At 43.0% G+C, this 12,984-nt stretch overlaps 1 protein-coding gene across 1 annotated transcript; it reads right to left on the reverse strand.

Moving 5' to 3' along the window:
• Positions 1 to 8,325: 8,325 nt before the first annotated feature.
• LOC4324570 (methylesterase 3) lies at positions 8,326 to 9,607 on the reverse strand. The gene is made up of 2 exons (XM_015775081.3): positions 9,144 to 9,607; positions 8,326 to 9,019 (listed from the first exon to the last, which is right to left on the reverse strand). The coding sequence occupies exons 1-2, from the start codon at positions 9,543 to 9,545 to the stop codon at positions 8,624 to 8,626; spliced, it is 798 nt and encodes a 265-aa protein (XP_015630567.1). The 5' UTR covers positions 9,546 to 9,607; the 3' UTR covers positions 8,326 to 8,623.
• Between the last annotated feature and the right edge of the window lie 3,377 nt (positions 9,608 to 12,984).

A 12,984-nucleotide genomic window follows, 5' to 3' on the forward strand; every position in this document is an offset into this window, starting at 1 on the left:
TGTGGGGTGGAGTTGGCGGCGGCGGTGAATCTCGTACCATGTGCCGTGCCGGCCTCCACCCCCCTTTTATATGGCGCAGTGTGACGGGGGCCCACCAGCCATTGGGCTGGGCGCCCCCGATCAGGGCGCGGTCAAGGCCCCCTTGAGCCGTTGGGCTCAAGGGGAGAGAGATCTATCTAACATTCTCCCCCTTGATCTCACTTTTTCTTTTAGCTTTTTCTATTCCATCACAGATTTGTAAATAGAGCATGTTTCATCGTCACGGTCAATCGCCGATGGATTCGACAGCCACTATACACATCTCTATTCAGAAACAGATACTTTACTTTTGGGCCCTGTAGTCCAGGATTCATAAGGCTTCCCTTAAACCCATGCCGGCTACATGTTCCTTGAACACGTTGGGTGGTAGGCCTTTCGTGAGCGGATCCGCGAGCATCCTTTCTGTTTTAATGTGCTCGAGACTGATTGTTTGATCCCGGACTTTGTCCTTCACAACATAGTACTTTATGTCAATGTGTTTGGCAGCACCACTTGACTGATTGTTGTGAGTGTACATTACTGCGGGTTCGTTGTCGCAGTATAACTTTAGTGGTTTCTCAATACTGTCAACCACCTTTAAACCGGGTATGAACTTCTTTAGCCAGTTCACCTGCCCCGTTGCCTCATAGCATGCTATAAACTCGGCATACATAGTAGACCCTGCAGTGATAGTCTGTTTTGAGCTTTTCCATGAAATAGCTCCTCCTGCCAGGGTAAACACGTATCCCGATGTTGACTTTGTATTATCTTTTGCAAAGTCAGAATCTGAGTACCCCACTATCTGGAGTGATTCTGATCTTCTGTAAGACAGCATGAGGCCTTTTGTTCCTTGCAAATAACGCAACACTTTCTTTACCAATTTCCAGTGCTCTAGGCCTGGATTACTCTGAAATCTGCCAAGTAACCCGGTAACAAATGCCAAGTCAGGTCGTGTGCACACTTGCGCGTACTGTAGGCTTCCTACAGCTGACGCATATGGCTTTGTTTTCATTTTATTGAGCTCATACTGATTTCTGGGACATTGCGATGCCCCATACTTTTCGCCTTTCATTATAGGAGCAGGTGTAGCACTGCATCTGTACATGTTGAATTTCTTCAACACCTTTTCTATATATGTCTTTTGAGAAAGTCCCAATGCATACTTTGTTCTATCTCGGTGAATCTCTATGCCCAAAACATATGAAGCCTCACCGAGGTCTTTCATGTCAAAGTTTGAGGACAAGAATTTCTTTGTTTCCTGCAGTAGACTGACATCACTACTAGCCAGTAGAATGTCATCCACATACAGAATTAGGAAAATAAATCTCCCATTCTTAAACTTTGAATAAATACAGTTGTCCTCGACATTCTCTTGAAACCCAAATTTCTTTATTGTCCCATCAAACTTCAAGTACCACTGTCTCGAAGCTTGCTTTAATCCATAAATGGATCTCTTTAGACGACATCCCATATTTTCGTTTCCTTTCATGACAAAACCTTTCGGTTGCGCCATGTATACTTTTTCCTCCAAATCTCCATTTAGAAATGCCGTTTTTACATCCATCTGATGTAATTCCAAATCATAATGTGCTACTAGTGCCATTATAATCCTGAAGGAATCTTTACAAGAGACTGGAGAAAATGTCTCATTGTAATCAATCCCTTCTCGTTGCGTGAAGCCTTTTGCCACAAGTCGCGCTTTAAACTTTTCTATATTCCCTCTGGAGTCATATTTGGTTTTGTAGACCCATTTACAGCCTACTGTTTTGGCTCCTTTAGGAATTTCTTCTAAATCCCAAACATCGTTTAGTTTCATTGATTTCATTTCATCTTTCATGGCTTCCAACCATTCAGATGAGCGAGCGCTTCTCATGGCCTCTTCATATGAGGTGGGATCATCCTCCATATGCGACTCTTCTATATTATAAACTTTATAGTCATCACGGATAGCCGATCTTCTGACTCTTTCAGACCTTCTAGGGGCCTGCACATTTGGCACATCCTGTACCTGAGGCTCTTGATGAGTCTCCTGTACTGGCACATTATCTATTTGAGGCTGTTGTAGCTCCTCCTCTGGCGTGGCAACCATTTCTGTTGAATCCTGTATAACAGGTTCCTCACTCTCATTCATTGTTGCCACAGGAGGGGTAACAACAGGTGCTGGTACCTCAATGACAGGCATTGCAGGCACAACATCAGCAGGTAGAGAGAAGAAAGGTTCCTGAGTCGACGGAGCGGGTACAGACACCCGCCTCTCCTCAAGATCAATTTCTCGAACTACCGAGCTCCCCCTAATCATTTCGTCTTCCAAGAAGACGGCGTGTCTCGTTTCTACAAACTTTGTATAACTGTTTGGACAGTAGAAACGATAGCCTTTTGATCTTTCAGGATAGCCAATAAAATGGCAACTGACTGTTTTGGGGTCCAACTTCCCAATATTTGGGTTAAATACTTTGGCCTCTGCAGGACTCCCCCACACACGGAGGTGAGTTAGCGAGGGTACTCTCCCTGTCCATAGCTCATACGGTGTTTTGGGCACCGATTTGCTTGGAACTCTGTTGAGAATATGAATGGCGGTTTTTAACGCCTCCATCCATAAACCGAGTGGTAGTGTGGAGTAGCTCATCATGCTGCGCACCATATCCATAAGGGTACGGTTGCGCCTTTCAGCTACCCCATTCTGTTGAGGTTCGCCCGGTGTTGAATACTGGGCTACTATTCCATTCTCTAGCAAGAACCTTGCAAAAGGTCCAGGGACTTGCCCATAAGGCGTATGTCGACCATAGTACTCCCCCCCACGGTCAGATCTTACTACTTTAATCTTTATATCATGCTGATTTTCAACTTCAGCTTTGAATATCTTAAATTTATCCAATGCTTCTGATCGCTCTTTAATTGGATAAATATAACCATAGCGGGAGTAATCATCTGTGAATGTTATGAACGAGTCATAGCCATCCACACTTTTCACAGGAAATGGACCACAAATATCTGTATGAATGATCTCTAAAATTCCTGCGCTTCGTTTTGCACCCTTTTTGATGCTCTTTACAAATTTTCCTTTAATGCATTCTATGCATTGTTCTAAGTCTGAGAACTCCAATGGAGGAAGAATTTCATTCTTAACTAGTCTCTCAATTCTCCCCCTCGAAATATGGCCCAAACGACAGTGCCATAATTTCGATGAGACATCGGGAGTTCGCTTTCTTTTCTTGTTTTCTTTTGTCAACGAGGACACAACATTCACATTCTCAGAAAGAGATAACAAATAAAGCTCGTCTCGCAACACAGCAAGACCAATACATGCATTATTATGCCATAGTTCACATTTGCCATTTCCAAAGCGGCAATCATATCCATCAAAATCCAACTTTGATACACTTATTAAGTTCCTTTGCAAAGAAGGAACATAAAAGACATCTCGAAGTAAAAGTATGAAGCCATTCGAGAGCTCTAGAGGAAGATCTCCAACAGCTTCAACTTTTTCTTCAACTCCATTGGCAACTCTAATGGTGCTTTCTCTTCTTTGCGTAGTCCTCGTCGAACGGAATGCCTTTAAACAATTACAAGCATGAATAGTTGCTCCAGAATCAATCCACCATGTGGATCTAGAGTAACCAACATAATGAGATTCATTTACAAATGTAATAATGTTCTCACCTTTCTTTGCCATGATCATTTTCAAAAAATCAGGACAATCTTTCTTGTAGTGTCCTGTCTTCTTGCAGTGGAGACATTGATCTTTCTCAACAGCGAACTGTTGTTGCTGAGGCAGATGCTGAGACTGTTTACCTTTTGAGGTGGGAGACTTGTGGTTCTTTTTCTTATCTTTAACATAGTTTATTGAACCACCATTTGATTCTTTGATTCTCTCCTCCTCTTGCACACAATTAGCAATGAGCTTCTCAAAGTTCCATTTCTCTGGACTTATGTTGTAGTTGACAATAAAATTGTCAAACTGCTTTGGCAATGAGGCCATAACCAGATGGACCAGAAAGTCATCTGTTATGCCCAAATCCATTGGCTTCAACTTGGAAGCCATGTTGCTCATTCTAAGTATGTGGTCTCTAACACCACCTCCATTGTACCTTTCTGTCACAAGCTGCTTGATCAGCTGTGTAGCATAAGTCTTTGAAGAGCCAGTAAACTGACTCTTTATTCTTTCAAGGTACTCTGAGACAGCGTCACACTCTGGGATCGAGCCCAATATGGTAGGCTCAATCGTATTCTTTACCACAGCCAAACATTTCTTGTTGGCTAAGGACCATTTCTTTTGTTCAATGTCATACGACATGACGAGAGGAGCATTGTCCCTCTGTCTCTTTTGCCAGTCAGCATCTGACTCATTTTCACCTCTGACAAGGTCAGCAGGTTCTATAGGACATGGGGTAGTCAATACCCAGTCCACCTCTCCCAAGATAAAAGCAAGGTCGAGTTTTCTTTTCCATTCTGCGTAGTTATCTCCTTTTAGGGTCGGAATATCTTTAATGCAACCCATCAAGGAGTAGCCACCTGAAATAATCATGTGCGGTGAGAACAAAATTAACATTAAAATATTATGCATTAAGCCTACATCACCGTTGGGCAGAATTAGACATAACACATATAACCATAACTATAATATTGCAATTAACAACGTTGGTCAGAAAATTACAACATCATAGCACATAATTAATGTTCCTAAAATTAAATTCTCCCGTTGGTTCGAAATTTAATTTTAGAAACACTAATTTTCATCAATTTCATCTATTTGCAGCGGAAGACTATATAAAATCATATGAACAGTAGCAAAATCTCTGTAATTCTCTCTCTGTGAAAATTCTCCCGTTGGTTCAAATTTAAACAGAGGTAAAACATGCAAAAATCTATTCAAAATTCTATTGAAATTTGCATGAAAAATCGACAAAATAAAATGGAAAAATTGCTACTGTTCTCTTTTATTCATTTTCGGCCCCGAGGGACCTAAATTGAACTTTTCCGGCCTTTGCCGGTCGGCCTATGGCCACTTTGCGCGCGGGCGAGCGCCCCCTCCCCTCCCCCAGGCCGCAACCTGGGCCTGGGCCGGGAAAGCCGCCGCCGCGCGCTCCCCACTTGGGCCGATTTCGGTCCGGCCGCCGCCGGCCGTCCGATCAGCTAGGGTTTCGATCGGACGGCCGGGCGCCGAGATCGGAGGATCAAAAACCCCCCTCTCCCGGCCGGCCGCCGAAAACCCTAGCTTCTCTTCTCTTCTCTCTCTCACGCGACCGCGTGGACGGCGTCGCCATCGCCGGCGACCTTCGCGCCGCCGCGCCATGGCCGGCGCTCCTTTCTTTTCTCTTCTCCGCTCCCCCCACCGTCTCTAACCCCCACCGTGTGAGAGAGAGATGGCGACGACGGAGATGGCGGCGCCGCCGCGGGCCCCCTCGCCGGCACGCGCGTGCAGGTGCGCGCGCGGCCGTCGAGTGGCTCCTAGGCGGCGCCTCTTTGCCCCTCCCCCCCTCCGTTGCCGGCGTCAACGACGGCCGGCGACGAGGTAAGAATTAGGGTTAGGGTTTTTGGTTCTTTTGATCCGTGCGGATCTTGTGCTTTTCTTTCTTTGGATTTCTTTCCCCGAAACGATCTAAACACTAGGGTTGCTCTGATACCATTGTTAAACTTTGCACTAGGATCACCTAGGTTAGATCTAGTCGGGTGGTTCTATTTGGGTTTGATGAACGACATTGTAGATGAAAGGGAGAGGGTTTAGATACCGACCGGTTGAGGAGATCGTGGAGGAAGAGGCGCCGGACATCGTCGTTGTCGTCGCGGCTTGACGTGGATGCGGCGGTGGCGTTTCCCGTCACTGGCTGCGCCCCCTCTCGATCGGATTAGGGTTTTGTGGGGTGGAGTTGGCGGCGGCGGTGAATCTCGTACCATGTGCCGTGCCGGCCTCCACCCCCCTTTTATATGGCGCAGTGTGACGGGGGCCCACCAGCCATTGGGCTGGGCGCCCCCGATCAGGGCGCGGTCAAGGCCCCCTTGAGCCGTTGGGCTCAAGGGGAGAGAGATCTATCTAACAGAACGATCAAAGCTTGTTCAGCTTTATCATTGACCTGTTGTGCAACTTCATCATGCATGATCATGGTCATCCCCTCGAAGTTCTGTGTAATCTATAACATATATATGGTCACAGATCAACCAGTATGAAGAAATATGACTATCAAATAACAAGGCGAGCATACATATGTTTTCTGCTTCTCATCGGCTCTACAATCCCCGGCGACTACGTCGTCCGCATGCACAGGTGAGACAAACGGCTGTCTGGCCATGTGTCGTTCACTAAGGCGGGTGAAGAAAGTACCGGAATCCTGGCGGCTGCGGTGCGCATGGCGGCGATCCAATCTGGCGAAGGAAGACGACGAAGCCGGAAAAAGATTTCGCTTTTGCTAGAGCCGAGTCCGCGTACGGCATCCCTGCCGCGGTGCCGCCTCGAAGCGAAGCCGGCTGATCGCTTGAGCGGGAGCCGACGCGAGCGAGCCAAGCTGGGCCTTCTCCTGGTGCGGATGGAGCCATGCAGACACGCCGTTGGATCAGTCTCTCGTCCACGCGTCACCAATCTGGATCGGGTATGCACGGTGCGGGGTTTGCAGCCGGTCTGCACAGAATTTTTTTCCCACAAACTTGGGAGCCTTCCAGGAGAAGGATCGAATAAATACTGTGTTTTTATTTTTTTTCTTTCTCCTCTTTGGCACAGTAGCTGTAGAGGACCCGTTTGGTCTGGGGAGTTTGGCTGTGCACGCTTTTCAAACGGCTAAACGGTGTTTTTTTTATAAAAAAGTTTTCATTCAAAAATTTGCTTGAAAAAAATAATCTATTTTTTTTTAAAAAAAAATAACTATTACTTAATTCATCACGCAAAAGTTTTCATTCGAAAATTTGCTTGAAAAAAATTAATCCATTTTTTTTAAAAAATTAACTATTACTTAATTCATCACGCACTAATGGACCGCTCTGTTTTCCGTGCGAACGGTTCCGGATAGAAACCAGGAACAGGGCTGTGTTCAATGCTCCTAGTTCCCAACCCATATTCGTTTTCCGCGTGCACGCTTTTTAAACTGTTAAATGGTGTGTTTTTTTGCAAAAAGTTTATATACGAAAGTTGCTTTAAAAAATCATGTTGATCCATTTTTGAAAAAGAATATTAGCAAATACTTAATTAATCACACGCTAATGGACTGCTCTGTTTTCCATGAGCACTGTGCAGGCTAGGAACGTAGGCTAACGAACGCAGCCTTAGAAGGGATTGGAAGTGTAAAGGGATGAGATTGTTAGCTGCTTTGTTTGGTTTGTAGACATGGGAATTTTGGTGGATTGGAGGGGGAATTAAGAGCATCACCAACATCTTACTTATTTTATTCCTTATCATCAAATTTAGGAATTTTTTGTCAAAAATCGTCTCCAAGAGAATCCCTATCCTATCTTTCAATAGATTAGGTTCCCAAATATAGATATATCGTACCTCACTTCTGGGGAGTGAATTTCTATTTCCAATCGCGATCAACTCACTCTCGCTCACTCACAGCAAAAATGTTTGCGCGCTCCTCCTCCTCGTCATGACATCATTCCTCCGCAACAGCGCCATCTTCAGCGACGAGCTCTTCCTTGGCAGAAGTTACGGCGGCCTCTTCCTCGGCAGCAGCGGCAGCTGCGGCGGCCTCTTCATCAGCAACGGCGCCGGCGACATCTTCCTTCACAGCGACGCTGGCGACATCTTCCTCGGCGGCGCCCTTTTCTTCGCAGCAAGGTTGGTCTCAGTCGTTGCTTCCGCTTAGTTCCTCAGCAATGGATTGGTACCACGACGCAGTCTTGGTGCTTGGTATTGAAAAGGAGAGAATAACTTAAGAAAAATATCTTTTTTCTTTTCTTACCACCGATTCTACGTGAAAAATGGGTTAATCCAAAATGCTCAATTATTTTATATATATTGTAGAGGTAACCTCACCTAACTATATGAGAAGGTAACCACACTTACATCCATGCAACCAACCAAACAAAATCTCTTCTCAATTGTATCTATCGTATAGGTAACCAAACAAAACCTCATGCTAGCGTGGCTAGACCAATGCAACAACCAATAGCTGTATATGTATCTTCCTAGCCAGGTCAAACTTAACCTAGATGAGAGAGATGAGCTAGGCTAGGGGAATACGGGCAACCAACTAGAACTGTTGTGAGAGCGTGAAGTCTACTCTTCCCGATTTGGGCTGTGTTTAGATTCAACTTTTTTCTTCAAACATCCAAAAATTCCGTCACATCAATTATTTGGACACATGCATGGAGCATTAAATGTGGACGGAAAAAACAATTGCACAGTTTGCATGTAAATTGTGAGACGAATCTTTTGAGCCTAATTACGCTATGATTTGACAATATGGTGATACAGTAAATATTTGCTAATGATGGATTAATTAGGCTTAATAAATTCGTCTCACAGTTGATAGACGGAATTTATAATTTGTTTTGTTATTAGTCTATGTTTAATACTTAAAATGTGTGTCCGTATACGTCAAAAAAAAATTGGGTATCTAACTAAACACGGCCTTGGTATGTTATGCTGGCGACGTGTTGTCAGCTAGTACAATCAAAATCAAGTGTAGGTGTTGGCGACGTCGGCGAGGTGCCCGGCGAGCTCCACCGGCGCGGAGAACATGGCCATGTGGTCGGCGCCGGCGATCTCCCTCACCTCCTCTACGGGGCAGCCGGCGATCATCCGCCGCTGGTAGGCCTCCACGATGGCCTGGTCCTTCCCGCAGACCACGTACACCTTGCGCACCGCGCCGTACCGGTCCTCGCCGAACGGCGGCTGGCGGCGCATGTCGTCCACGTAGTAGGAGCTCACCCGCACCAGGCTCCGCGACAGCGTGATGTCCTCCTCCGGGCTCAGCTGGTACAGCTTCCGCCGCATGAACTCCGGCCCGAACAGCACCGACGGCGGTGCGTGCTCCTCGTCCGTCGCGCAGTCCACCCAGTCCGTCAATGGAAGCTTCCCCGGAGAAGAAGAAGAAGAAGAAGAAGAAGAAGAAGAAGAAGAAGAAGAAGAAGAAGAAGATTGCGTCAGCTTGATCGAGTGAGAACAGAGGAGGAGTGTTCTTGGATGTGTGTTTTACCTTCTCGATGACGTCGGGGCGCGGGCTGGCGCAGTCTGGCATGAGCGCGGCGACGAACACGGCGGCGGCGACCTTGTCCGGGAGCGTGTCCGCGGCGAGCGCGACGCTCATGCCGCCGAAGCTGTGGCCCACGAGCACGGCGCGCTCGCCGTCCGGGAGCGCGCGGACGGCGTCGAGCAGCGGGCGCGAGTAGTCGTCGAACGTGGGCGCGTCGTCGTCGCGCAGCCGGCGCGCGTCGGCGCCCGACGCGGCGAGGTCGGGCGCGTGGACGCGGTGGCCCGCGGCGCGCAGCAGCGTGGCGACCCTGTACCAGCACCACCCGCCGTGGCCCGTGCCGTGCACCAGGATGATGCGGCTGCTCGCCTCCGCCGCTGCCGGGACGACGGCCGTCGACGAGGGCATGATGGCGCCGGCTATAGCTAGCTAACTGTTGCTCGTGCGAATCTAGTAATTCAGCGCACCGTGGCAAACTGGCAATTAATGTGGCATTGATATAGGCTCATCATGCGGGTATGAGTTCCACGGGAGTCGGGTAGTGCGTCACGGCTGATGCAACGGGAGGGGAGGCTGGGAGGTGCGCCGGGCCGCCACTGGCACTGCCTGCTGTTGCGAGTCTGTGACAAGGATAAGTTTCTTTTTCTTTGTTACTAACATGTGAGCTAGGGATCATTAGACCCACGTGACAGTGACAAAGTTACATGACTTTAACTGTAGAGGATCCTGTCCCTATGATGAGCGTGACTCATTTTCCAAGATTCGACAAAAAAAATATATAAAAATTTATAGTCCAGTCAAATAATGTGGCTATTGGTAGGGGACGTTTACTTATAGTTATAAAATATTTATCTATTTCTAGCAGCTATCATATCTTAAAATGGAGCTATTTTTTCATATATATCCTTTAATTTTTTCAATTAGTCACGACTATTATCCATTTAATTTTCTCATATACTTTCTCTTCTCGATAAATCGCAATATTTCTTCAATCATTTCCATCAACCTTCTTAAAACCCATGCTCATCTTAAAAATATCTGATAAAACTAGCAGGATAGTATTTGGCTGCGCCGGTTGGTGGCTTAAAAAAAAGAACAAATCTATCTATCTATTATATACTAAAAATTTATTAAATTGTTTACAAACACTCCTGAAACGACACGTGTCTTACTATAAACGCTCCTAAACCACCACGTGGCGTTTTAATAAATCCTAAAATTCTGATAAAAAAGAAAAATATCTAACTGTTGATTTACATTAGATCTAATTTTTTTAAAAAAAAGGACTCCAATTTTTAACCCAATCAAGAACTGCATGATCGAGAGATAATTCAAGACTGCACTTGATCCACAAATTAATGCACCAAAACAATCAAGGACTGCATGCTCGAGAGATTATTCCTCCCTCCGTTTCATATTTCATAGTGTACGACCCTTTGATTTTGTTTCGTTACCTAAAAAGTTTAACCAAATTTATAAAAAAAATATAGCAACATCTACAACATTAAATTAGTCTGATTATACGAGATGGGGGGAGTAGATTATTAAACCAACAAAATTAAAATTAAAGATTGTGCATGATCCACATAATACTACATGGATAAATTAATGTCAGAATCAAAACAGGAAACTTAAAAATTGAAACACCACATCAGATTTATTTAATTCACTCTTCTCCTCTCCCATTTAATTCGCTATTCTATTTTCTAACTAACAACTTAATATAAAAAATCTTAGAAATCATGAGAAAAAAAACACCTAACGTTTATTCCTAAAATGGTGGGCATGTTATTTTAACCATTAGGATCTGTTTGGCATAGCTCTATATCTTTGATCCATTGTAGATTTGAAATTTACATGTTAAATTATAGTTGTTTAAAAAATTTAAGTTTCATCTAAAATAGGAACAAAATGATTTATTCGAATGCTATCAATGTAATCGCGGATATAAATAAATGGATTTGTGAAACTAGAAATACACGGTTTTAATAAATCTTGTATCCGAACCTATGGCAAAAACAACCAAGATCTATTTTTAAAAATAGACAACTCAAATGGATGACCAATTGGATCTATGTAAAGAAAACAAACTATCCTCCCCTCCCCCTGCTGCTTTACATTTATATGTTTCTCCTTCCGCACCACTCTCCCCTCCTCTCCTCCTCCCATTTAATTCACCCCTCCTAATTTTGAACTAATGACATAATAATAAAATAATCTAATAGTTACATAGCTAAATTATAGTTATATTTGCTTTTTAATTTGTTTGAACTGTTTTACAAATGGATAGCTAAATAACTCGAGATTTATATTACTCATATAAAAAAAATCAAATAAGTCGTTTCAACATATACCCCTATTCTTTTGCATGGAAACCAAATAACATTCTAATTTTAATTTTTATATAGTTATATAAATTATTGAAAATCTTGAACATAGCCCCTATCTTTTGCACCTCAACCAAATAACAATAAAGCATTGAAAATAATGATGATAAGTTTTATGTCATCTTAAATTATTCTACGTAATAAAGAACCATTAAACATCCTCTATAATGCTCTTAAGTCTCCATGTGTCATTGTTTTAAAACTAGAAAAAAAACTTAGAAATTCAAATTAAAAAAGTAAAACATTTGATCATTGGTTTGTGCAGGCAATTAGAGATTAGTAATTTGAGAGACCAATTGCTCAGCATGTGTGGAAGGACTTTCAACTCCAAGTATGGATCAGTCTTCCAATTCTAACCATATAAGTGATGCTAAAGACCATATATATAAGTCTTGCAATTTTATTATTCCCAACCACTAAATCTACCTTTTGGAAAACCATAAGCACCCACATTGCCCCTTCTTAAAAGTTAGGAAACATATTAGAAATCCGAGGAGAAAAAAAATATGATCATCGGTTTCACTTAAATTATTTAGAAAAAATTCTAGGGTCTTTCTACAAATTTATGGAATGCAACATAATTATCGCAACTGGATTGGCATTGTAGGCTTCACATAAAGATTATATAATATAAATGTACTTAATTCATGCCAAGTGTAGGCTGGATTAAAAAGAAATACATAGTTACATGATTTCTAGCATTAAAATATAAATTTTATAGAAAAATATTAAAATTATGGAAGCAATCATAATACATCACATTGCAAAAATAGTGATGTTTGTGCAGCTATATTTATTCGTCTGATCATGTTAATACTAGCTAGGATGCATTGAGCCTCGCACACTCCACATTAAACATTTCCAATAGATCGTCTCCCACACTTCCCCAATCGCATTGGACTCTACAAATGCATACATTTAGTGTAGCCTCATATCCCACACAATCCATCTGTTAATTAACAATAGGAACCTATATCAGTCTTAACTTGGTGATTATTTTTCAAAGTTGACTTAAAATAAGATTAGTATAAAATAAACAAAAAATAGAAAAAAAAATGTCAATAGGGACTAAATTGAACCAATTGGAGAAAATTTTATAGTTTTTTGGCTCTTAATTCTCATCTACATTGAAACACCCATTTGCCATAACCATTGCATTATTTTTAAGTAGTTATATATTAATGGCCTTCTCTGTATCATATGCCATGCATCATGAATTTTTTCACATATTATTGCATATATAAGCCACACTAAGGTAGTAGTACATAATTGATTTAAAAATTATATTTAAGTTGACTAGGTATTTTTTTTTATATTTAAGTTTTAAAACTAATGTTGACTAGGTTTTTTTTAAAAAAGAAACACCATAGGTCACCAATATCATAGGGAAGTGAGTTCTATGATATATATTTTTTCCCTGTCTTTATTGTTCATATCTAAGTATTTAACAAATCACATCA

The sequence above is a fragment of the Oryza sativa genome, chromosome 1 (genome assembly GCF_034140825.1).
Source record: "Oryza sativa Japonica Group chromosome 1, ASM3414082v1".
Taxonomy (NCBI): Eukaryota; Viridiplantae; Streptophyta; class Magnoliopsida; order Poales; family Poaceae; genus Oryza; species Oryza sativa.

Bases quoted from the DNA above. Each gene is read 5' to 3' on its own strand.
- LOC4324570 (XM_015775081.3), bottom strand. From the start codon at position 9,545: ATGCCCTCGTCGACGGCCGTCGTCCCGGCAGCGGCGGAGGCGAGCAGC. The intron at 9,020-9,143 runs GTAAAACACACA...TCTCCGGGGAAG, and splicing joins GCCCCGACGTCATCGAGAAG to CTTCCATTGACGGACTGGGT.